Below are 27,543 nucleotides of genomic sequence, written 5' to 3'. Positions count from 1 at the left end.
TTTAATGTGGCACTTATGAGTGGTGTTTTAATGAAAACACATTTACACGACAACGTTGTACAGCTCATCACCACACACATTTTAGAAAGTTATTTGGTCCAGCATACACCGGTTATTACTTTTTTTTTTCAAACACAGCCAGCTTTAACATTACATGCACATACACACATCCTTCTGGCACTTCTGTGAAGCTAGATAACACTTAGCCCACAGTAATCGCTTATGCCACATCCTGCAGCCACCATTTCAATCCAGAATCATGGGAAGTGGAACATTTTTACCACATTTTGGTGTTTAGTAATATTGTTATTTCTGACATTTTATCTGGAAATAATAGCGGTACAACTCTTGCAAAAAAGCTCCTGATTAGAGCAATAAATCTACAGTGGTTTGAAAGCACCTGATAAGGGTATATATGCTATTTGTGTGAGTGAATATATAGTACAGCAATTAGTCATGAAGCCCTGAGGTCAGTCACTTGAAATCTTTAACATGTCCAAAGCTATCGCTCATCAAAATGCTTCAGTATTACATCCGTCTCACAGATAGCGACAGACATCTGTGAGACACTGTGTGGAGATGATAAACCGGTACATAACGCACAAACACACATGAAATGAGTCTGACTAATTTCACGTTATCTTTTTGTAATAATTTACATGCAGTTAACGTTTGGGCAACATTTTTTCTTCCTGACGAATTCAAATGAAAGTCAAATATTTCTGACCTAATGGCTCCACAGAATTCCCTTCTTTATCATTAACATCTTGTTTTCTCACGTCTACATATTATGTCTAGATGTATGAGCATTAATGGAAGATATCAGACTTAATTCAAAAGTAAAAAGACACAAAACACTCACATGTTTGTAGTTTATAGTTTTTTAAGGCTTTAAATGCCAATCAGATGTCAAGATTTCTGGTTTTAAGGGGCTTAGCCATACTTTTTTCTCCAAAATAGCAATCTATCGACAGTGACTGGGATGTTTTATTATTATTTATTAACAGATAAAATTAACCCCTTGCAATAGACTGGTAACCTGCCCAGGATATACCTCCTTTTTACCCTCTGACATCTGAGACAGACTCCACGCTACAACCGTGAACTGGATAAGTCGAATATATTAGAAAAAAGTCTATTGTCCATCTATTAATGGCCTTGAAACGTGTTCAGAAACTCACACTAATAGATGTAGTGTTGATACACAGTGACCCATAACAATCACTTAGATAGTTACTGCACAGGGATAATGATAGAGAGCTGGACTTTTTAGCATTAACATCTCTGCAGTAATTGATTATTTAAATAGGAGCAGGCTGACACAATTAAGAGCTCCAGTCAAACCTCAAATGATTGAATCTTATCATTTTTAAAATGTGCATAAAATGGAAACGGAGATTTTTAATTCATCTGTATAGAAATTAATTCTTCATTCCCTACAGAGTTAAAGTGAAAAAATCTGTCCTTACCCTTGCATAATAGAAAAAACCCCTCTATGAAACACAAGTGCTCATCAGTAGCAAGAGTTGCTTTGCATTTCCTGTGTAAATGATGCAGAATGCACAATTTGTGTTATTAAAACAAAATCCATCTAATGGTCCAATTTACTTTCATTGTTTCAGCTCGGAGAGTGTTGCCAGTGAATGCAGCACGGTGGCAGACGGCTTCTAAAATGTCTACGTCTGTATTTCACGTCGACATTATGATACACTTCAAGTGAATGGCAAACTACGCAACAAATCTGTGGATATCAAATATTGTAATCGAAGGAGGAGTTGACAAACATTTGACACGATAGAAGAGCCGGCTAAGATTCAGAGTGTTACTTCGGGGTGAACAATGCTACAACATTCAGTGGCTTTTTCTCACACACACACAGGCAAGAGTAACGGCGACAACAATGCTTTGGATTAGTGAAAAAGATTAATAAGAAATCACAATCTCGAGTGTCAGTAAGAGTGTGATTATGGACATACACTCACAGTAATTTGTAAACAAAATATACACAGACGTACAGTACTGCACTTTCTCTAAATCTACAGTGGAAGTAGAATTCTCTGTTTTGGTTACAGTCATTAAATTTCATTCATATATCATTGGTGTATTTTCTTTTAATACAATCTATTTCATGTATCTACTAATATTTACAAAATTCATCTGTGAGAGCAGAGAGTCGTTTATTTTTTCAATTTGAAATCAAAATAAAATTATTATTTAATATGTGTGTTGCTGACTTTATAGCTCTCCTCAAAGTGCAAGAGTGTGACGGGGGTGGGACCAATTCGCTCAGCAACTCTGCTTTACCAGCATAAAGACTGTCATCATACCAGTATATGAATACACACTTTGAACCATGCTGATGGGGCAAGCACGCACCGACACCTTTCACTTACAGTCTTCATGACACGGTTCAGCACAACAATAAAGTGTTGACCTTGTCCTTGTTAAAGCTACAGACAGCAGTGTTATAGCCTGGGGGGGTGTTTTTGGCTCATTTACTGATTGACAGTTGAACATATTGAAACAACATGAAATCAACTTTGAAACAAAGTTTTCAGGGGCTTTAAGAAAGTTTCTTTCTGTCGTGTCTAAACTCTTTAGCGTGGGATGTTGTACTGCAAATCATTTAGCACATTTAGCCTGATGACTAATCACTATTGTCTCGAATTTTTAACAGTTATTAACTGTATGTGTCTTTTTGTTCGAGGCAGGTCAGCTTTCTTTATATTTAGTTTTCCGCTCCAAAGTAAGAAGCTTCATGGTGTTTGGTTTAACACATTCCTCTCAGATCAACCGATGGGATACACGATCAGGTTAGCATAAAAGGTGTAATTCAGGTGTAAGAGTGCTATAAAACACATTCATAGAGCTACAGTGTGACAGCAGGTTGTTAGAAACAGGCAAAACCTGCAAAGGGAGACATTTTTTTGGTCTGTATTGTGCTATGTAAAGTTGGGAAAAACATTTTGGAAATGACAAAGATTAGGAACACACGTCTAGTCGGTCATTCTGATGAAAAATTCGTTTTCAGCAGCTCGGTTTACCGTTGTGTGATTTGTGAGGACAGAGAGTTATTCACTGACCGAGTAAAATTTTGGGACGTGCATTTTTCAAAAATGTGCTGAGAAATAATGTTTGGTGAAATGTGCCAAAAACAACTGAGAAAATATAATAATATATAATTTGTTCAAACATTTGTTTTGTTAAGACGTTTTATAAGCCACCAGTGATTTAGTTTTTACTTTCTGGACCTAAACGCTGCCAAGGAATATTACCCAAATCCCTGTCCATTGGCCAAGATTATACTCATTGCCTAGCAACACTGGCTCATTTAATCGAGGAGATTTGAACATGTTCTTCCTTGCAAAGCTAAGTACACTAAAGTGTAATGAATCACATGATTATGACGAGTTTCCTGCCAAAAAAAGTGTTCTTGGTACAAAAACGGGACGCAGATGTGACAGCATTTGTTGTTAGAGTTGTTGTTAAAGACCCTGAATGCCTGTTTATTAACTAGTCTATTAATTGCTTCCTTTGTATATGCCTTTCAATCCTACAGAAAAAGTCACATATATGTGTACCAATCAAGATTGGGTAATATTTGGTAACAGTTGTGGAGTTGTTAATTTCTGTGGTCAAATAAAATCAACACCTACACACACAGCTAACCTGAGTTCAAGAAGCAAACTCTTTGATAAACAAAACAAAACCTAGGAATGTTTTCCTAGCTTTAACTTTATTGCCGTTTATTTCATATTACTTATTACAATTAAAAAAAAACTGGAAGAAGGAACTTTTTAAAGACTCTTTTTGGTCTTTTCTGGGAGGCTGTGGAGCTGTGGCACACTGCTGGGTGTGGCTTTATAGCGACTGACTTTCTCTCATAGGTACAATATGCAGCAACACAACACATCTGGGTCACAAAAGCCATACATTTACATCCTCTGGCTCAATGTCGCACACACAAACGGCAGTTTCCACTTACTAAATACACACGTACAAATTTTCAAAACTCACCTGGAGCAGAAATCATTTTCACACCGAACAAGTAAACATCACAATCGAGATTCTTAACGCATGCAGCGTGTGAACACACCTTATTCCTGGTTTACTAAGACTTTGTTACAGGTGTTTTTGCAGAGTGTAAATATTGAGCTACATGTAGCCTTTCAGCCTGACGGTTATGGGGTTTGGACACTTTGTGCAGAAGTTTCATTCAGGCTTGTATAAATAATTTAACTCGTTAAAACTTGAAGCTGACATCATTTAGGAGTGAAATCTTCTTGCTTTTCCTGTTCCATCATTCAGCTCTGCTTGTGAAAAAGCTCCTGTTGACAAATCCTTAGTAAATCTGCGGGGTTAATGATTGCAGTCGAGTCTCATGGCTCACGATTATTGTGTAATATGCAGTTGTGTGTTAATGAATATTTACAGAGCCACAAAAACCACTATAGGAAGAGAGAAATAGGCTTGGCACTGCTTCAGTATTATCACATAGACACAGAGTGCAAAGTCTGTAAGGTTGAGCGTGAATGTGTGTGTGTGTGTGTGTGTGTGTGTGTGTGTGTGTGTGTGTGTGTGTGTGTGTGTGTGTGTGTGTGTGTGTGTGTGGGGGGGGAGGGGGGGGGTTGTGTTAAGTGTTTTTGTTGTGAGCTCCTTCTGTCTTCATCAACCTCCTCCTTCTCTTCCTCACTGTGTGGGGGAGCAGTCGTCTAGATCAAGCAGCTCTCTGACCAGTCTCTCTCCAAACTGCGCTCGACTGTAGCGTTTGACTGTGTAGGCGTCAGACATCTTGTATAGGATGTACGCGTTGTTGATGGCAATACTGATGCTCAACCAGAACACCTGCTGCCATGTCTTGTTAGGCTTGTGGAAGATGAAGTACCTGTGTGGAGAAATGAGCCGGTTACTGCTGAATCTCTTTGCAAAGATGTAAATAATATGATTTCGTTTGACTATCTATAGTTATTGTCCAAAAACATATAGGCCCAACAGATTTTTCAATTTTGTCTCTGGGTTTTTAAATCAAACAATCAAGATGTGATCGAAGTGCAGACTTTTAGCTTTAATTAATTAATGTTAACTTTTTTTACAGTCATACATAGTCCTCCATTTTTTTAGAGGCTTAAAATTAATTGGACAATTGACGGATATAGTTTTATGAACGGGTGAACACGTTTATTCCAAGTGTTGAACTTGCGCGTTGTTTTCTTTTTTAAATATGAGATCCAAAGCAATTTCAGTGCAAACAAGGGCCAAATCAGCAGGTTTAAAAAGAAGAAATGACCTGGATGGCTCAGTAACACCCAAAAAAGACCACAGAAGAAAACTAAAAAAGGACACAATCATAGAATTATTTCTGTAGTGGAAAAAAAAAAAAAACAACAACTTCACAACATCTAACCAAGTCAAGAACACTCTTGAGAAGGTGGATGTATCGTTGTAAAAGTCTACAATCAACAGATAACTTAATGAATGAAAATACAGTGTTCACAACAAGGTGCAAACCACTGGTTACAATCAAGAACAAGAAGGCCAAATAAGACTATACAGGAAAACATCTAAAAAAAGTTTGCAAAGCTCTGAAAAAATATATTTGGACAAATTAAACCAAGAGAAAAGTATTGAGCAAGACAGAACAGTTCATGATCCAACATCATCTGTCAAATATAGTGGAAGTAGGGTCATGTATGGCTGCCAGTGAAACCAGGTCACTAGTGAGATGAGATCAGATTCAAATTCAGACAAATGGTGAAAAATTGATCGGACAGTGCTTCACAGTGAAAAGGAATAATGGCCCAGAGCATACTGCAAGCGCAAAGCAGAGAAGAAGGATATTCTTCAATGGCCAAGTCAGCTACCTGATCTCAATCCAATAGAGCACGCTTTTTACTTATTAAATTCAAAAGTGAAGGTAGAAAGACCTGAAGGTGGCTGCAGTTAAAGCCTGGCAGAGCATCTCATGGCAAGAAACTCAGCATTTGATGATCTCCATGGGATGTAGACGTCAGGCAGTCATTGACTACAGAGGATTTTTATCCAAATAATAAAAACAATCACCACATTTGAAATAATTTCGGTCTGTTTAATTACTTTGAGCCTCGGAAAATCGAGCACTACGTATAAAAATGTGTGTAAAACCCCCAAATCTAATGTAACACTTTAGTCAAAGCCCCTGAATTAAAGTTGAAAGTTTGAAAACATCTTGATTGTTTGATTTAAAATCCATTGTGGTGTAAAATATTCTTGGTAACAAGTAATGTTGTGTAAAACGGTGCACATACTTGCTATACTTGTCGTCGTATTTGCAGATGTAGCTGAGGTGTGCCGCAAAGGCCTCAACAGCCAAAGGACACGGGATCTCCCCACTTTTCCTCTTAATGATCAGCCCTGACGCAAACACAGTGAGAGGCAAAAACTAGACCCATTTAAACTAATTACCGTATAATTATTGGCAGTACAAAAGTAAACTCCATCAATTAAGTACTACAAGCACAAAGTGAAAAACAGTCACACACATATACACGCAGAGGGGAAAGGAAAATCAATGCCGGATGATAACAGCCTAACTTTTCCTGCTTCACTGCAGCACTCTTCACTCAAAGAGCACAAACGCAGACTGCAACCTTCATTTAGAGTTAAAACCTAACAAAACTGGACAATGAAGAGTGGATTATTCTATAAGAGGAAGGGAATATCATGATTTTTGGCGCCTCCTGGAAATGGATTACCACGGATTAGAAGCTCGCACTGATTCTCTGTGACATAAATGCTTAATGATGTGCCAGTTTCTCTAGATGGTGACTTGCATCCACAAATGACAGTACAGTTAGCCAAAGTTTCCCCCAAAAAACTCCTAATTCTTAATAACGACAACCGAAAGTCTTTGCTTTTGTGTTTTTCTACTAAAATTAATGGATTTTGTGCACTGAAATATTAATAATTTCTAATAGTAAGCTCCTTTTATTTAATTCCAGGAAAAACGAAGTTTCCTGTAGTGGGGAAATGCTTTGGGAAATGATCTTCTTACCTTTTTTTGTTGGGGAATAGGCATTGGCAAGGAACCTGAAGTGTCCTTTGTTGTACCAGCTGATCAGCGACATGCTGCCTTTCATCATTATGCGAGACTGGCCACGCTGAGCAGGCGTGGAGCCACAGACCAGCATGCTTTGCGGTAAGCCTGTACAGTCGCTCTTCCTGGTGCTAAGCAAACCACAGCAATAGATATCTGGAGAGGGACAGAGAGACAATTAGGATGATCGTGGCAAATAGCAAAAACTGCAGTTCCTAAAATGGCCACTTGAGGGTAAAACCACGTCATCAACTATTAACGAGGCGTTAACCCAGAAACATTTGCAGAACTGTGCTGCAAAAAACAAATACATTTTAATTTGAAAATGCAGTAGATATGATTCATTGTCTTTTTCCTATAACTGGGCTGTACAAGGCAGGGAGGACATGCATAAAAAAAGAAAAAGAGTCAAGTTTGGATTTTATGTTCTCCCATTCTTCAGGGTTGAAGCAGATGTGCTCCAGGCAACAGTCCTGTTTACACCTGACAAAGATAATCACACCATTTCATACCAGTGACCCCCCCATCTGTCCAACCATCTGGAAATAGTACTCATGGGTGGTCTTAAAGGTGTAGGTGCGATCATCCTTCCACAATAAGTATGCAAAGTCTTTGAAACTGTCCTTTCCTGGACATTTGATTACTAAGAATCTGTAAATTAGGGTTGCTCTAAGGTTATCTCCGGCGATACAGGTGCCAGAGCTTTCCGCAAAACAGCTTAGGGAATTTTGCAGTCATCATTTCTCCACTTTTGAGCCGTTTCCATGGTTATTTGAGGAAGGGTTGTTTTCCAAACTGCAAAGGTCTCTAATGGCAGTTCCACCTGCTTTCTGACTCCTGGAGAACTTTCAGTTTGAAAGCTCTTTTTGGTTTTCGACAAGGAGAATATACTGTCATGATAAAATGGACAATGTTGCAGTAGAAATAAACATCTTTACATTCTCTATGGATAATTTCCCCCATTCATAGCCAACGTCTGGAGGTGAATTTTTGTATAACCCACTCGTATATATTGTACTAAGGCTTAAAATGACTCATAATTAAGGGCAAACCACCTTGGGATGACATGTTGCTGCAGGCACAGCTGGCAGCTATCTGCTTCGTGCTGCCTCAATTTATTTTTACTGGACGTCTTCATTGTGCTTGTGATATTCTTGCCTTTTGATGCATTTTGGACACAATTATCCGACAAACTGGCTTCTGAGCAGAGAATTGTACTAATAGACAGTTTCTCAAAAGACTTCTGTTGTGTGAAATGAATGCTTTTTTGCAGTCTTGATTGGACTAATCAAATCTGTCAGCTAGGGCTTTTGGGAAATTGCTATGGGCATTAGTCATTTTATACACTACACTAAATTATTGAGTGATTCTTTAAGGGAAAAAATGAGTCAACAATTAAAGTCAGGAGTGATTGTTAGTTGCAGTGATTTTTGTGTATCCCTTTCTTTCCTGAAACTTTCTCTTTTTTTTCTTCCATCCAGCAGACACAAAACAATCATCTGGCTGACTGCCGCTGATTTGGTCTCCATTTGCAAACTGATTTCTATCTGTGTAGTACATGCACGCATGTCCACAGTAAGTACTGCGGAGTAATATGGAGTAATTACCTCAGCTAATTAATCCAGCAAGATAAATTTGAAGGAAAGATGTCAGACGATGCATTCACAGGCTCAGAACTGGGCTTTTTTGGGCTGATTCAACTAATTAGAAAAAGAAAATGATGATTATATCTGCAGGCTTCATTTTCTTGACATAATGAAGCTCCGCTTGGTTGAGTTTAAAATTGCCAATTATTCTTCAGCAAAAATACAACAAAAAAAAAAAAATGTAAAAATGAAAACTTATCAGAGGAGCTGTTGAGCTGAATGTTTATTCTCTGCTTGCATTGATTGTGTTTAGCTTTTATAGCATGTTCACATTATCCCACTTTCAGTATTAATGTAAAAGAAGCAAACAAAGTAAATGTATATTTTCATATTAAAATAAAAATGTATAATGAGCACAAATATCAGAGTATCACAGCTGGATTGACAGCATTAAAACATTTAAATCCCAATATCTCCGAAACAAAAGCATCGGTTTTATGACTCCCGCCACAGATTATGAATAAAACATACTGAGAGTGACTCAAACACTTTTGATTCAGATTTTCATTGTCAGGTGTTTGAATGAAGTGTCCGGTAAAGTGTCTACTTTACCTGTCTATTGATTTTTCAAGCTCCAACAAGGCAAAACGCTTAATCTTTCATGATTTACTATGTAAGTCAAAAGGCAATAAACAATCTTTTGCAGTGCATTGCAAACCTGTAAGGATCGATGTCGAGCACTAGTAAAAAACACATCCATCCTAACAGTCATGACAATTCGTTCAATTTTTTAATGCTACACTCACATTAGGAAAACCAGTTGGAGACTGGTACTATCAAACTTGGCCACTCGTAGTCATTTGCCACTTTCAAAGAGACTTTGCTGTGTCTGCTTCAGTCTGCTATTGGTTTGTGACAGAACTGCATCAAGTTGGCAAATACATGCAATCTTTTTATGATAATACAGGGATCAACTGTGTCAAATTGCCAAAAATCACAAATATGTTGCATATCTACCTACACAGAAATTCACACAAACTCATTAGTTGCTTACATTCAAAGTCCAGGCCGAACCTGGCTGGACGCAGTTGCTGCTAGACAGCAATTGAACTGCAAAGTCGCTCACCAAACTTGTTTTTATCTAGCAAATACAACCAGCAACTATTTGAGTTGACATCTAGTGATGTTTCGAGCACACCTGCTCTTAATCAGATGATGGTCTGATGACCAACGTCACTAGATGCAATAAATAAGGAATCTGGAGTTCTTCAGTGTGTGAACTGTTATTTCTTCTTCTCTCACATTTTTTTTTGACTCAGCACCTGCCCAACAGGATGACGAGGGTGTGCGTGGATTCTTCTTTGTGACTCTGATTGACTGCAATGTGTTGCCTGCTTTTATAAAATAGATGGCAATTATTTGCAAACATTAATCAATCTGACTGAGTGAAATTGCAGACACTCTCAGACAGATTGGCTATTTGGAGACGATGCAATCGCCTTATAATGTTCCACACTCAAAGTTCCTTTAACTCAGATTAGTTAGCTTAAATGCCAGTTAGCTTTAAAAAAATAGATAATTTGGGGGACTGACAAGTTTGGTGAAAGCACTGTTGGGAGAGTAACAAAGGCATCTGTGTAATTTAGCAAGTTCATCCTCAGTATACGGATAAGAGATGAAAAAATAAATTATTCGACATGCATACTGTCTGGCTTTGTAGTTTTATCTTAGAATAGAATAGAGAATACTGCTGTCCTGTGCGTGCTGTTTCGCCTGGGGATGGTATAATCACACCATCATTAAAAATGAATAACCACATTTTTTTAAAGTGCAAAAAGGGGAGGTATGGAGAGATGGAGATAGATTACAAAGTGCACAACAAAGTAACAATTAGGGAAGGGAAAAGAACAAGACCAAGCAAAGAACAAGCAGCAGACATAATCTGCTGCAGAAACTTCTTTGCATACCTTGTTTGCTGAATTCTGTGAAGAGGCTGAGGCTCGTGATGGATGGCCCAGTGAAGATGATGGCATTTTTTCCGGAAATGTTCTGGCAGAGCTGCTTAGCCACAAGGCTGTGGAGCTGAGGTTTGTTCTTCAAGGTGGCCAGACCATCTGTACCCTGGCCATCTTTCAGATGGACTGCGATCTGCAGAAGAGGGGGGGGGATCAAGTCAGGACGTGTGGATGCAAACATTTTTACTTTTCTAGCTTACAGAGGCTGCTGTCTAAACCCTAGAGAAACTGTAATGTTCAATTTACAAAATTGCAGTAGAGACTTTGAATTAAAGTGTATCCTGAGGGAGAAAATACTGTGGAACTGAAATAAAAATGTATTTGGACTCATAAAACATCGGGTTACATTAAGATGGAGACTCCAGCATGAAATATCAGGGGTATAAGTACAACACTAAAGGTAATGCCAGTGGCATGAAATAATATTTTGGTGCTTCTTAGGATATTCTGTGAAATTTCAAACCAAATGTAGCTGGTTTGATCTGTGAGTCAAGCTACTGTCACACCTGACTCTACAGTGGAGATTTGAGGAGGCTTGTTTTTCCAAGATGAGAATTACCCCTTTAAAGCCTGAACCATAAAATGATTGGCAGAAAAATTTTATTTTTGTGGATCAAAATTTCCTTAAATATCTCAGTTTCTGGATTTATTTTCATGATCACCCACTTCAAGCCACTTCAAGCCATGAAACGAGGGGCGGCTCAAGACTTTTGTACAAACTATAGATCAATGCAAGCTGAGCTTTGCCTCCTAGTTTAACATACATGAAGCATTTGTAGATATGATTCCCGGAACATGATGCAGTCCTTAGGGCCCAAAGAAAGCTATTATCAAGACTGAACAAACAGAAATGTACACCCATAGATGGCTCTGTGTGCCTTTTGAACTTTCTACTATCGTTTGGGAGCTGATTGGCATTAGCCTGATTAGCCGGCATCTACGCAAGACCCATAGCTATTAAACTAAGTGGCCTGTCCATGCGTTTGTGTGTGTGTGTTTTGTGGATCCCTGTGTGGTACACTGGCTAATGGAATCTCATTGATTCGCTCCATTAACTCATTTTATTTCTTTGATTTTTTTCCCCCCCTCTCCCTCGACGCAATTCATTTAGACACAGAATTCAATGGAGACACACGTCAGTGTACAGAGGACTGGTGAACACTGAGTGACTGCCAAACGCCTGCAGTCACCGTGAATGCTAATGCTTATTTGTTAAATGGATGGGATAATGGAATACGGCTTTAAATGACAGGCTCTGCGATGCTTCTTGCACACAACTTGTTTTAAACGGTCAGATTACAAGAAAAATAATGAATGGTTTGATTATTTTATTTTATGTAAAGCAATTTAACTAAATGAAAAAGAAAAAAAAAGAAGGGAAATTAACATTCTGTGTAGGATACTCCTCACTCCACTAATGCTATTCTGGCCTACTTCCAGGCTAAAGAAGGAAACACTTACCCTTTAGTGTACACAGTTGTATGCCAAATGTTGATCTCATCATAAAAAGTATCTGACTCTCAAAGTTGTATTATTGTCTTCTTGTTCTTACAACCCAACTGTCCAAAAAGTCTGGGTCAATTTGTGCATGAGCAGAAAAATGTTGGCATGCTCTACTGCTAATCTCTGTGCATTCTGTTTCTGAAGTTGCACAAGTATTGGTCCAATCTTGTCTTGTCTCTCTAAAGAGTCTTTATGTTGTTCTCTCTGCTTCTGTATATTTTTCCCCTCTATTGAAAGTGTGAATTATGCAACTGAGTTTTATTCAATAGGTCGTTTGATCCTACTCCAGATCATGTGTTTACATTCTTTAATCATCTTGCTTTTCTCTCCTTAAACAGCTGTACTCATGAACATCCAGCCCTTGAAAGTTGTTCTGATATTTTGTCGATTTTTTCCATTGCAGCATTTTTTCTCTAACAAAATCAAGTGATGGAGGTTCTCAAACTTAGGCTACGTCCACACCAGCCCAGGTAGATTTGAAAACGGCGTTTTCGTCTGAAAACGCTCCGTGTCCACACTGGCGTTTTCAGTCGTTTTCACAGTTGCGCCTGAAACAGCCGAAAACGCTTAAGGTTCCAGTCCTGCGCATGCGTGAAACGCAAGAAGATTCGGCCTGCTTCATTTCTGTCTGCCGTTTATTTACTTTCCGGCTCTTTGAAACGTCGCTGCAAAAAAGCACCGAGTTTTTTAAATGGACTAACAATGAGGTGGAGTTGTTGTTGCGAGTAACACAAAAGTACAAAGTTGCAAAAGCGAGTGAGAGTTAAAGAATTTGAAGAAAAGCTATCTGGAGCATGTACAAACTGATATTAATCTTTAACAGGGCAAACAAAACTGCTGTATAATGCCCTCCGCTATCTTTGTTTAATTGGTCACATGACTGCATCACATGACTAACATGCGTCTTCGTTTTCGAAAGTCTCGAAAATCAAATGTATGCATTTTCGAGAGCGTTTTGAGAATGATGCGTTTTCCTTCAGGAAAAACGTAGTTTCAGTGTGGACGGGAAGCCAAAACGGAGAGAAAACGATGCATTTTTGAACAAAAACGCATTAGTGTGGATAAGGAATTTGAATTTTGGGTGTCAGGAGTGATTTGTGACACCAAGTGTGAAAGGTTTACAGGACGGCAGTGACATTTGCTATGATTCATGGTTTAGAGACAAAAGGATGCTGACAAAGAGACAAAGAACTGAACCGGAGATGCCAGAGTTGCAGGTGCTCATTTAATTCTAAGTGACCATAATATACACTGAACAAAAATATAAACGCAACACTTTTGTTTTTGCTCCCATTCCCCATGGGATGGACGTAGAGACCTAAAATTCATTCCAGATACACAATATAACCATCCCTCCCAGACAGTGGTCACAAATCAGTCCAAATGTGTGGTAGTGGGCACATCTGCTATATTGAGATAATCCATCCCACCTCACAGGTGTGCCACATCAGGATGCTGATCTGACATCATGAGTAGTGCACAGGTGTACCTCAGACTGCCCACAACAAAAGGCCACCCTGGAATGTGCAGTTTTGTCTCACAGCAAAATGCCACAGATGCCACAAGCAATGAGGGAGCGTGAAATTGGCATGCTGACAGCAGGAATGTCAACCAGATCTGTCGCCCGTGCATTGAATGTTCATTTCTCAACCATAAGCCGTCTCCACAGGCGTTTCAGAGAATATGGCAGCACATCCAACCGGCCTCACAACCGCAGACCTCATGTAACCACACCAGCCCAGGACCTCCACATCCAGCAGGTTCACCTCCAAGATCGTCTGAGACCAGCCACCCAGACAGCTGCTGGAACAATTGGTTTGCACAACCAAACAATTTCTGCACAAACTGTCAGAAACCGTCTCAGGGACGCTCAACTGCATGCCCGTCGTCCTCATCGGGGTCTTGACCTGACTCCAGCTCGTCGCCGTAACAGACTTGTGTGGGCAAATGCTCACATTCGATGGCGTCTGGCACGTTGGAGAGGTGTGCGCTTCACGGATGAATCATGGTTCACATTGTTCAGGGCAGATGGCAGCTGAGAATGTCCCAGTTCTTGCATGGCCAGCATACTCACCGGACATGTCACCCATTGAGCATGTTCGGGATGTGCTTGACCGGCGTATACGACAGCGTGTACCAGTTCCCATGAATATCCAACAACCTCGCACAGCCATTGAAGTGGAGTGGACCAACATTCCACAGGCCACAATTGACAATCTGATAGACTCCATGCGACGATGTGTTGCACTGCATGAGGCAAATGGTGGTCACACCAGATACTGACCGGTTCTGGGTCCCCAGACCCCCAATAGCGCAAAAAACTGCACATTCCAGGGTGGCCTTTTGTTGTGGGCAGTCTGAGGTACACCTGTGCACTACTCATGATGTCAGATCAGCATCCTGATGTGGCACACCTGTGAGGTGGGATGGATTATCTCAATATAGCAGATGTGCCCATTACCACACATTTGGACTGATTTGTGACCACTGTTTGGGAGGGATGGTTATATTGTGTATCTGGAATGAATTTTAGGTCTCTACGTCCATCCCATGGGGAATGGGAGCAGTAACAAAGGTGTTGCGTTTATATTTTTGTTCAGTGTATGTATATCAGAGCATCGAGGAGCTTGGAGACGAAGTTAGAGAGGCAAGGCTGAGATGGTTTGAACATATGAAGAGGAGGGATAACAGATATACTGGACAGGGGATATTGAATATGGAGCTGTCAGGCAGGAAGAAAAGAGGAAGACCAAAGAAAAAAATCATGGATGTAGTGAAGGAGGAAATACAGAGGACGGTGTGAAAGAGAAGGATGTTGGGTATAAGGGGTAGATGACCCGCTGTGGCGACCTCTAAATTGAGCAGGAACAAGACTTTCTTGTTTAAGGGAAAATAAAATACATACTGCATTTGTGTTTGATCTCTTTTATTTTTACTTTAAAACCCAGAAGACTTTAAAAACGAGTTCTCAGCCTTCATTGTTGGTGGTCAGAATAAGATTTAGGTTAAGGTAACGGTTGGGGTTCCTATTTACTTGATGACATAGCTGTGGTGATTGTTGACCAAATAAACGAAAAAACAAACAAACAAGTTTCACCCTATAAAACTCTTCCTCTAACAGAAGTGATATGTCTGAGTAAGTAGGGCAGTCTTTCTGGAAATATGTGTTGATGTTGAATTTCTAATGTCGTTTTCCATTGCTGTGAGCACAAGTGAAATTCCATTCATCTCCACTGAGGGAGCAGAAGCCTTTAACTAATAAACTGTAGCTGGGTATCACTGGTATTAAAAACATGGTCTCCTGTCAAGTATACCAATGCAAATGTTTGTGTGTTTGCTTGCGTGAGCTTGCATGTGTGTGGGTGGCTGAATGTGGGTGACCTGCACAACATGCACACTATGATTAACACTGAGGAAGGCTGATGCATAAAAAGTGCATCAAGTTTAGCAAAAAAAACTGCACGAACAAAATCTTTTGGGGCATGTTCTCTCTTGTTTCCCCCCATGTCATACTGTGTATGGTTGTGTGTGTGTGTGTGACAAATAAAATTTGAATTTGAATTTGTTTTCCCACTGTATAATGAGCTCTGTAATGCTCAGAGTTGGACAGGTCTGTTAGTCCTTCCATGCAGGGTCTCAGTTAAATGGGTGTATTACATAACCAACCGGCGTAGGAGTGGAAGGTTGCAGTAAGGACAAGGTTGTTAGTCAGAGCAGCTCTGCCTGCCTGAGATGTGCCTGCTTGAGCTAGTAGCGCTTCCACTCAAAACCAACATCAAAAGACAATATTTTTTACCCAGAAGGCTTTTCATGTGATCCATTTTAAACTCAAACCGTGCAGTTTGTTGCACATAAATTTACCAGTATAAAAAAAATATATAATAATTTTCTGTGAAAAGTAATAGATTGAATGCTAAATGATGCAACATTCAAAGAATAAGATTTGAAATCTAGCGAAGATCAAAGCCTCTGATATTTTCATGAAAGCCTTTCTTACTTGACTTCAGGCACGCTCGAGACTTCTGTATGCCATATTTAATAAAACAAATTTTATATTTCTGCCATGAAGTTGCAAAGCAGCAAATCAAAATAGAATCAAAGCAGACAAAGACATGCAATCATTTCTTTTTCATCTCCTCTAATGTAATTTTTCACTCTCAAATCACACCTGAAACAATTGTGATTCTGAAGGAAGTTTCCCACCTCCGTGTCTCCAAATCACATACAAACACATCGAGTATTGTGTGCAGATACCTGACAGATAAAACCAGTGGAGGTGCACTGTCGGACCCAGAGGCTGAACTTCCTCTTCTTTCTCTTCCTCAGCTCTCTTTCTGTACAAGTGGCGATGAACACTGGGTCCTCATCTATCAAGGGCTCATGAAGAACCTGAAACATGGGTCTAAGTGAATTTTTACATACATACATTGCATAGCCTCATCAAAAGCAAAAAGGTGCTAATGAACATAACTAGTTTTCCCTTGTGAGGCTTCCTGTGTGAGAGATAAGAATGAGATTGTGTATGATTTAATACCACACCAAGAGTTTAAAGAGAGAAGGCGGCCAACTGAAGATTCTCGCAAGTCCTGTATGTGTTTGAGCGTGATAGTAAAAAAACAAAAAACACTTTGTCAGCAGAAACATGTTCTCACTCGTGCAGCTCTGTTTGCAAACCCCTCCGAAAAATAACTTCTGCCTTGTCACTTTCACTTCATTTTGATGTTTCATCTTCACGTTGTCCATACCTTTTACATTTATGCATTATAACTTCCTTCTCTGCCTGGATTCATCCAAACAGTGGAAGCCTTTTTATATTTAATTTTCTTTTTAGCATGGATGATTCTCCATTCAAATGAAAATAGACAAAAATATATAAAAAACAAAATAAAATCCCCAAATAAATAAGGTGTGACTAACTTTTTCTCTGAGTGGCAAAAATAGAGAGAGAGAAAAAAAGGTGTTCATTTGTATAAGAAGAAAATTCAGGGTGCCCTTAGAAACACACGATTTTATGATTCTCATTCTTTAAGACAATCAATTTAACACACACACACACAAAAGAGTTAAATTACTCATTACTCATAAGTTCTTTAACTAAAACTGATTTTCTTTGCTTTCTATGACACTAAGCTGAATATATTTGCATTCTGGACAGCTGTCAGAATTGGGTTTGATATGAAATGTACAGTTGTTACAAACTGATTTTTATTTGTATGTTCTATATTATTTCCCCTAAGCCCACAGTCATTAAATACTAGGATGAATGTGCAAGTCTCCCCCCCTTATTTTCCTAATGAGTCATATCAGATACTGAAGAGGAATTTCCAAATGGTGAACGAGAAACAAAGAAAGTATATTAAAAGCCAACAGTCATAAATCCAAAGATACACATTGGTTTTGATACTCGGCAAATATTTGCATTTTAAATTTCTCAGGGCTCTCCCTTCCTCCGGTGTTTTCCCTGCCTCTTCTTCCCGCCCAGCCCATCATGATTTGACTAACCGAGTGGCGACCAGCACTTCCGTGCTGCTCTAGCAACAAGTCATTTTCCAGTCAAATATGGAATCACGGAGTCATAAAAGTTAAAAATAAATGAGGCCATCTAGACTTCGGATGGATGATGTCACCCAGACCACAACAGCCTAAGAAATAATTCATGTTGTAGCTGCGGCACAGCTGCACAGTGACGTCTTCTCTCATCTTATTACAGCTGAAACCAAAGTGATTACATTTCAAAATGTTTGAAGTAAATCATTTGTCTGAGAAAATAAAACCATTCATTTGTTCACCGTCTTCGAGTGGATGTCTTCTAATGGCTTTCTGAATAATTATTTTACACTTGCAAATCAATACAGCAGCAATAAAGCAGTCCAGACATGATCTGAGCGAATGCAAAACTAACCCCAGCACAGATCTAATGGACATAGAATATGTGACGCATCACTGTTAGGAGTATCTCGAGGAACATGCTAGAGTTTGTTAGAGAAAAAAAAAACAGAGCGCATTTTTTCCCCCATAATTCTTCTCTACATGATTAACTGTTAGATGCAAACTATGTCTATTTTCAATATTGCATTGCTAAGCCCCCCCTACTCCTACATTTACCTGTCTGGGAGCTGACCACCTAGCTGTTACCCATGTATATTAGTGACCTCTGAAATGGGTCTCTTGATTTGTTCTCCTGGAGAGCTGAACAATGACTGTTTCCCCACTGTTGGAGTTGCACTATATTCAATTTAGTCTAGTTCAATTTTATTCATGCAGCAGCAGTTCACAACAGCTGTCACCTTCAGGGCCTTACTCCATACTCACTGGAGAGGCAGCTCAAGGACTGCGTGGAGCCCAACAACAGCAACAATAAGATAAGATAAGATAAGCTTTATTAGTCCCAAACGTGGGAAATTTGTTTTGTCACAGCAGGAAGTGGACAGCTGCCAATGCTGCCAATGCCAATCTGTAGGCGTCTTCTTAACCCCTGGTTGAGAGCCTGGTTCTGCTGAGGCCTCTTCCTGTCAAAAGGGAGTTCTTCCTTCCTGCTGTCACCCACTGGGATCGTCTGATTGTTGGAAATTTCTCTTGAATATTTTGTAGGGTTTTTACCTTGCAATATACAGCCCCTTGAAGGTACTGCTGAAATAAAACTGAACTGAAAGGATCGAGCTACCAGGCTAGCAGCAACATGACTAAAAAAATCAAATACTTAAATACATCCCATTTAAAACCATTATTATCTGCCATTCAGAGTTCAACAACTACACTTGTTTCTTTCCCTCTTTCTCAGAAGGCAGTCATTTATTGAGAAGATTGCTTTTTCCTTGCCAGTGGAGCTACAGTTTCAGACTGTCTGTATTTTCTAGTCCACTCTGAGAGACTATCAGGAGCAGAAAATACAGAAAATGAACTGATAAAACAAACTGGCCTAGATTCACATAAACCCCGTCACTGCCAACGACACTCACTTGCTGACCTCACTGGCTCAGTTTTGTCATTTTTAGATTTAAGTTAACACACTTCACCCAACCAGTGACTATGCTGCAATGAAATAAAGAGTAAAATATTGATATTTAAACTATTTGCACAGATGAATTAGATGTGGATGATATATGAGGAGGGCATTGCTTTTAAGTGCCTGTGTTCCCAAATGCTCCCATCACAGAACTGGCATCATCTTTCATAATGAAGATGATGTTGTAGCACTCATACAGTAGAAAGACAACAGCAAATAAATCAACTTGTTCACTTATTTTTGAAAGCAACCCCAGTGTCCTGCGCAAAAGACTGAGAATATTAAGTTGCAATATTTTAGCTATAATTATGAAAGAAAGAAAAGCCCTTATAGGAACTGTATGCAATGCCGTATCCTCTACTAACAAATACTTTAAGAGTAAACTGCATCTTATGTAAGATCTTTGTTTTTTGCTTGAACTCTGGGAGCAATCAGACACATTTTTAATGTTACATTTTCATCAGATTTACGTAAACAAGGTCGTGGTAAATTCTGTTGTGCCTTTTTGCTCAAGAAGAACACACCTAAAGAGAAAACTGATTCAAAAGCTTCCTCTTTTTGCTGTCATGTCAAAATAATACAAAAAAAATTAAGTTAAAAAGGGCACAGTGGTGAAAGATCAGTCTGATTTTAGGCAGGCTGGTTATTTGGGGTACTTTTAAATCTCCAGTGATGCAGAGTGATGAATTCATCCAGAGAAGAAAGTAAAGTAGGAAAGTTGAAAAAAAGTCCAGCCCACCCAAAATAGAGAAACAAGGCTGGCGCTCCACTGGCCTAGTTGCATAAATGTGGATAGGATACACAAGTTAAGATTCCTCTGCAGGGGAAGCCTGTGTAAAACAGAGTGCGCCCCCATATATATATATATATATATATATATATATATATATATATATATATATATATATATATATATATATATATATATATATATATATATATATATATATATATATATATATATATATAGTCATCGTGTAGATGGCTTTTCAAACAGAGACTCATTGCTGGAGCTATGAGCTGGTTTGCAATACTTGAAGCATTGTTAAAAAATTTACTCGCCGATGCACATCGGAGTGTGAATGCGAGTGAATGTTAGATAGAAGCACTAAAAAAAGCCTTAGATAAAGTGCTTGTGTGAATGCACGAGTTGTATAAAGCGCTTTCAGTGCTCAGTGAGAGTAGAAAAGTGCTACATAAGAACCAGTCCATTTACCATATTTAAACATATCCTCCAGTGAAACTGCAGCACTGCATATAGCTTTCTCAGCTATATGGCTGGCCTTGTGATTTGGTGCTGTATAAATACAAATTGAATTGAAAACAGTCATTCAACAAATTTCTCTTTTGCTTTACATCTAAAACTAAATAGCTCAAATGATTTTGTCAGAGAAGAGATAAACTAATTAAATTACAACTATGTATAAGACAATCTCTTGGCATACCCCTTGCAACTACACCTACATGCAACTCATACCCCACCTACTGATTACTGTCCTCTTCCTTCTCATTCTGCATCTGTGTAAATGTGTTATGGCTCCAGGTCAGAAAGTTAATATTGCACTGGAACACATAAACATGCTGACACAGCAAAACTTTGGATGTGGATGACTAAAAAGTGATTTCCTCAACATCATCACCTGTAAATGACTTCTGGAACTTTGGTCGTTTCTTTTTATACTACGCAATTCATGAGGCATAATAAAATGTAGCTGTGCTGTTAAAATGTGGTGCTCCTAAAGGCAAGAAGAATCTGTTGCCAGCTGAAAGAAAGCATCTAAAAATATCAAGAGAGGCTTGAAGAAAACGCCACCTGTCGCAACGCACACACCTGTGTTTGTGATGGTCTGAAAGTGCAGCTGAAGGACTGCTGCAGCGAGTCCAGGAAGGGCTGGATCTTGTAAAGGCCCTGGTTGCTTCCTTGTGATGGCCGGAAAGCCACAATGTGGAAGTACTTGAGGATCTTCTCAAAACGCGACTGACTCATCTTCAAGGCGATGCTTTGGTTGCTGAAAAAGCCCGAGCTCCAGATGCTGAGCACTGACTCACAGCGGTGCACACTGGTGGAGGTGACAAAGCCCAGGAACGCTTTCATTTCCTGGGCCGTGACGGGATGCCAGCCTTCGTCTGAGCCGAACCGCTCCTGAAACTTCTTGGCATACATGTTAGTCTGAGTGACCATGTTTTGGATGCAGTTGTCCGGGACAAAGAGCTGGAAAAAGTCCAAGGCTGTAGCGGTGGCCGGCATCTTTTGAGCAGGTCCTGTGTTGGGAAAAAGGACAAAAGTGAAATGTTATGACAAAAAAAATTATGCTGATTGACAGACAGAGAATCGCACATGGGATAAGTCGCACACAGCACTGTCACTTACGCCCAGCTTTTTAACTTTGGTACGAAGCCTTCAATTTGATTGACTTTGCTGAGTAGAAGGGTTTTTTTTGACACAATACAATATCATTTTGTTGAGCTGTCATCTTCAAAGCTGTGTGGGATGCACACAGGCTCATTCTTGCTTATATAAACTCCAGTGACATCTCAAAAGAATCTTGAGAACAGTAACGTAAAGCATCAATTAATTTTAGGTGTTACATTGTAGCAAAAAACACCCCCAAAAAACAAAACATCAGAGGAACGCAGTACACTTCGTGCATCAGCAGCTTTTGGGTATGAATGTCATAAGCCCAGGGCAGCAGTTAGAAAGTTTACATGACCTGACAGCCACCACACTGTGGTGCCAGTCAAAGTGTGGCATTTCTATGCTTGCGGAAGGCTTCAGTGTCTTGTTGCTTTTGTGTTACGGCAGGCAATAAGTCAAAATCACGCTTTAATGTTTGCGAGCCATGAGCCATTAAAAAACATCTGCACTATTTCAATTAATTTGACTGATGGTTTTGTTTATACAGAATGATTTGCCTTTTTATTAATGAAATTTGAATGTATCTAAACCTGTGGAATAACACAGAAGCTTCACTTCATCTGTGTGTGGTTGTAAAGTTTGTGTGATCAGTGTACAGTGTTTAGTCCTTATAATGTACTACTTAAATCTATTGAAAGTCTATGTTATCAAGCAAGAAGCTTCTTTTTGGAAACTGCAGCATAAGAACAACTTAAAGAGATGTCTAAAAGTGTAGGCCTTGGTCACATAGGCAGAGAGAACAGGTGGCTGTGAAGTGACAGTGACATGAACCATGCTAATTGTGCTGATGATCAAACCGCTCACAAGAAACTTGTCTGTGCAGCACCGTATATCCCTTTTAGATCAGTTTCACCTAGTCACTGCCAGCAACCACTCACTAACTGGTTGAGGCATGCACAATTTTCCCTAGGAAGCGGTGGTTGCTAAGAAGTCGCCAACTGGTCTCTATGCCAGACTGTGGCCTATGTGTGACTGTGGCTAACAGCTTAAAGAATAAACATTCAAAATAACACTCACGTGGCCAAAATTTCAAATAACAACACTGTTTGAGTCGTTTTTTCCCGCTACTTTTAGACATTGTCAAATACAGGGAATACTCTTAATATGGTGTTCACAACCCACAGCTCTAGACACATGCTGTTCAAACCTTCTGTTTGTCAGGTGCTGCCAATCTGAAGAGAGTTAGCCCAACATAAGATAAATAAGGACGCGGTTAAACTGTAAAATATGGAGATGGGACTGATCCATCCTTTAAAGTACTGAACGAAAACTTAAATTGTTGGCTTAAAGTAAAGAAGCCCTGACACAATTAAAATAACTGTATTTACAAACATTAACATCAAAGAATTGTTAAAAGCAATAGATAAATGCTCAAATATGAAAAAAAAAGGTTCATCAGCTGCGGTATAAATGTTTGAAATGGCATAATTAATGAATTAGCAGCAAAACTAGCTAAAGGCAATGGATAAATAGGTAATTTAACTAAAATTAATCAACAAAGAATCAGAGCTGTTTTCTAAAATGTGCTAATGGCAGCAACAGTGAAGCGTAGTCGGGACTTTTCTGCCTGACCTAATTATTCTCCCTCGCTGGTTAAGGACGAGATAACATTTATCTCCCATTTAAAAAGCTCTCCGTCCGTCTGCCTTTGGATGTAGCTTTGGAGCCACACAGTCAATACTCAGTGCAGTTAACTGGCTTTGGTTCACTCTCAGGTTGTTGGATCCATGAGAGGTAATTTGGACTTTGAGCAGAACATCTTTTGGCTCGATTGAACAGCACAATCTCATTATCTCAGAACAACATAAAAAAAAAGGCTTTTACTCTCCCTTCTCAGGCCCTGTGTAGCTGGCTGCAACTAAAATAATGAAGGCTCTTTTCTTTGCGGATTTAACGATAACACACACGACTTCAACCTATATAGTACACTGTTAAAAGTGTGCAGGAGGACAAGACATGAAGTGTAGAAAAGACAGAGTGGGATACAAGCACTCCCACTCAGTTGATGCTTGCAGACAAGACACAGAAATAGCCAGGGCACAGCTCAAAGATCAACTCATTCACATCCAATTAGACTTGAAAGCTGAAGGTAATATTCAACATGACTTCCAGTCCACCCCTGAATAAAAACATCAGACGTTCAGACTGAAGATCTACTGAGGCAAAATGATTTAACACGACTCATCTCAGAAGGGAGGTACGAATACAGCGTGAGGAAGGACTCGTCATTTTCCTGGATAATAGAATTGTCTCATCTGCTGCTGCTGAGCAAACACAACCTTCCTCTTTGAGTAGCCCTGCCAGCTCATCGTCAGTCCAGCCCGCATCAATCAGATGAAACAGGATTAATCATTTACATAACTCTTCTTTCAGCTGATGCTAGTCTATGTGGCAGTCCTATAAATATCGATTTCCCACATTGCTCAAAAGAAAAATCCACCTACAGTGCACACACAGACAGGTATAATCCCTCGCGATTATCAGCTGTTGTGGCATTTCCATTGTCCCAGGACAAACATCTGTCTCATAGAGCTTTTATAGCCATGGATTTAGTATGAGAGATTACTGTGTATTTGAAGTGCATCAACCCTTACATAGACTAAATGTGTTCCGAGTTCAGTTTTTAGTGGAAATTAAAGAGACAGCACCTAAGTGCAATTTCTCACCACCGCGACTATTGATTACATTTTTTTTGGACTTACAAATAAAACAATATCTACTGTCTTTAAGCAAAAACGTTTTCATTTGTGTTGTTTAGTCCAATTACTTCAGCGTTCTACCTTTATGTGATTGATAGAGAATATTATGTATAAATATAATAAAATGCATCTTTGTCTAAGTGTTTTTAATGGCTGAGAGATCTCATGCAGACAAGGTAGCAATACACAGTCAGACAGATGAACTGACATATGGACAGGAGCAGTAATCTTTCAGTCAGCTTCAGCAAAGTGAAGCAATAAATAGTTCTTTAATTCCCTTCGACATCATGATAAAGTGCTTATATAATCTAAGAGCTACAGTTCATAATCTTTGGTCTAGTCATTTGCCACCCGCCTCGCACTGCAGGGGCAACCATCACAAACTCATTTGAAGACAGCATATTACATATGAACATCCTGTGTCAGCACGCACTGACTGACATAGAAATGGGCAGGCAGACAGACGGGCACTGACCGACTTTGCCGAAACGTCATTCGTGCCATTAAAATCTGCGGAGACGCACATTTATGCAGACATGCTGCTCAGGATGGAGTCATTCTTATCTGTTCGGGCTGATTAAGTCAGAGTAAGGTCTTGGCTACTTGAGGTCTGAAGTGTGATTATGCGCTCTGGCAGTACTACATCCACGCTTTTAATCATACCTACCCTGATACAGGATGGCAGGCCTAGAGTTGCAGTGGCTTGTGCAAACAGACACTGACTGCATTTTTAACAAATCAGACCAGACCATACAAACACACCTGCTGCCACCCTAGCTTAAGTCAACAAAGTCACAACAGCTAAATAGAGTCAGACAGTCCAGGATGTAGAAGTACTGAACATCCTCTAACATTTGTGGCACAGCAAGAACCTCTTATGGTACCCCAGCTCAGTGCAGCTTGGTTCAGACTATTTTGGGTGCTTAAAACAGACACCACTTTATATCCAGGCTCAGATTATCCCAGAGCAGGATTACTAAAGTTAGCTGGATCTGAAAAATAAAAAAAATAAAAAAATCCAGAAATAAATGTTATTTAGTATGTGTCTTTTTTTTTAGTTTTCTGTTTATTGGAACAGGCTGTTTCTTGAACCAAATAGCTCCAAAACAACATTTAAAAGCTTTATCTCATTTGTTCATATGTGGGGGTTTTTTTTAATGATCATGTAGTACATTTCGGTGTTTGCTGCACTGGAACAGCTTGGGAACAATTCTTTGCAAACAGCGAGTGCTGTTCACTTACTTTGCAGTGGCATCTTGGCAGGTTATCTACAGCCAGGGCTTTTTATTCATTTGAATAAGTGTGTTCCTACTAGGTAGTGTGCCAGCACACTGGGGCTTGGTCCGTATCTACTACAGCCATATGCCGATTCCCCTCCAAGTCTGCAACAGTGCATCCTGTCACGGTGGAAACAGGATGGCATTCTCACAAATCGTTTTGGCTTCAGCGGAGGCAGGAAAGATGGACAAGGAGAACCAATCCAAACATAGCTTGACTGAAAGAGCTGCACTATAAACCCCAAACCCCACTCTCTGATCTATAATGGACTAAATAAATAAATACTGTTCTTAAGACTGACAGTCTAATGGTGTGGTAGAGAGGAAGGAGCAGTGTGGGTGCACACACTGCTGTTTAACTGTCACGATTCATGCACACAAATGTCTCTCCTTTGAGCACACACACACACACAAACAGACCTGCAGAAGTGTGCAGTTAAAAAGGAAAATAACCGAATGAATAAATCAGGATTCTCTGAGCTTGTGTCTCACATTTAAGCTGTTGGTACCAGTGGACAAAGGCTGGCATTTGTGCGTTAGTTCTGCATGAATGCACACACCTACATAGCATCAGAAGGCATGCATGCTAGGTTAAGTTGTGGCTCTACAAAGTGCATAGATATTTCTTGTTATGCACATTGAGTTTATATGCAACAAAATGTGCCATTTATTTATTTATTTTATTCTAAAATTTGCACATAATACATGTGCATGGAGCCAGGAGAGGCTTCATGCCGTTTCTCTAAACGAAACAGCTCTGAAACATGAGCACATACACATAAGACAGCATGTCTACAACAGCACCAAGGGGTGATGCATCAAAGGTTAAGCCTTTGCCATTAACTTAATAAAGCAATTAACGATGCATGTGTCACTACACACAAGCAAGAAGCGCACACATACACAGAGAGAGGGAGAGAGATAAAAACGAGAGCAGTATTCAGTTGTTTAAAAAAAAAAAAAAGCAGTAGTTGCTTTGTGGCTGTTGTGACAAACAGAAATGGCCTGCCTGACCTGAAAAATGTGAACACGGACGGCACTCCTGTCTGTGTCTATCCAATCACTACACAGCCGTGAGCATTTGCTCCCCACCAGTGCAAAAATTAGCCCATCCATCGTGCCTCACCGTATGTATCATTGTACGGCGGGACCGTGACATCCTGCAGAGTCTCCGTCCAGCCCTCCTCCTCTGCCTGACTACGGGATAGGGAGCCGGGAGGTCCTGCTGCGCTGCCACCTCCTGTCCCCCCGCTGTGTCCACTCTCCTTATCGCCTCGTTTCTGGTGGTGATGGTGGTGGTGGTGCTGCTGCGGTGTCTGTTGCTGCTGCTGCTGCTGATCCTCCTCACCTACCTCGGCTATGTAGTTATCAGAGTCGGAGTCTCCGGAGGTGCTGTAGAAGGGATTGTCGCTGCTGTCGTCCCCGGACTCGCCGAACACGTCGTCGGATATCTGCAGGCTCTCGTACCGGGAGCGGGCCGCTTCCAGGAGAGACAGCGCCTTTCGCCCGCACTCCGCCATCTCTCTCTCTGTAGTGATGCTCCTCTCTCCTCCCCCCTTTCTCTTTCTTCCACTCTCTTTCTCACCCTTTCACTACCTCCTCAGTGGCGTGCAAGTGGTCACGATCTTGCAGGAGCAGGAGACGTGTTTGCCTTCAGTGTGGCGATCACACCCTCCCCTGTGTTTGGTATGAATTATGATCCACCTGCCGTCCCGGCTCGGATGCGGAGCCCGGTGGTCAGCAGAGTGTAGATCCGGTGGCAGCTGTCCGCTTCAAGGGTACTGGAATATTTCCGCCCCCTTGCTCTGCCCACAGCGCTGCTCACTGGGCAAAATCATCAATAGTTTTGGCTCAGCATCCGGGTTGAGAGACCAGCGAGTTATTTATCCACTCCGAGGAATAGCGAGAGTAGTGGCTGGCACTGAATCACCTGACGCCGTAGCGCTGCACCGCCAGCCAATAAGATTTC

General features: G+C 40.1%; 1 protein-coding gene across 1 annotated transcript; it reads right to left on the bottom strand.

Moving 5' to 3' along the window:
• On the bottom strand, nucleotides 1-27,489 carry pgbd5 (piggyBac transposable element derived 5). The gene is made up of 7 exons (XM_026189704.2): nucleotides 26,701-27,489; nucleotides 21,014-21,444; nucleotides 16,431-16,565; nucleotides 10,626-10,806; nucleotides 7,031-7,228; nucleotides 6,285-6,390; nucleotides 1-4,885 (listed from the first exon to the last, which is right to left on the bottom strand). Exons 1-7 carry the CDS (start codon nucleotides 27,092-27,094, stop codon nucleotides 4,690-4,692), a joined length of 1,641 nt encoding a protein of 546 aa, XP_026045489.2. The 5' UTR covers nucleotides 27,095-27,489; the 3' UTR covers nucleotides 1-4,689.
• Nucleotides 27,490-27,543: the final 54 nt, after the last annotated feature.

The sequence above is a fragment of the Astatotilapia calliptera genome, chromosome 13, assembly GCF_964374335.1.
Source record: "Astatotilapia calliptera chromosome 13, fAstCal68.1, whole genome shotgun sequence".
Classification (NCBI taxonomy): Eukaryota; Metazoa; Chordata; class Actinopteri; order Cichliformes; family Cichlidae; genus Astatotilapia; species Astatotilapia calliptera.
The sequence above is the reverse complement of the archived record's forward strand: the minus strand, read 5'-3'. Positions and strand labels throughout refer to the sequence as shown.

Coding starts and splice junctions, on each gene's coding strand:
- pgbd5 (XM_026189704.2), bottom strand. CDS start 27,094: ATGGCGGAGTGCGGGCGAAAGGCGCTGTCTCTCCTGGAAGCGGCCCGC. Junction 16,566..21,013: donor TCAGACCATCACAAACACAG/GTGTGTGCGTTG, acceptor CCCATGTTTCAG/GTTCTTCATGAGCCCTTGAT. Junction 7,229..10,625: donor CACAGAATTCAGCAAACAAG/GTATGCAAAGAA, acceptor GTCCCTCTCCAG/ATATCTATTGCTGTGGTTTG.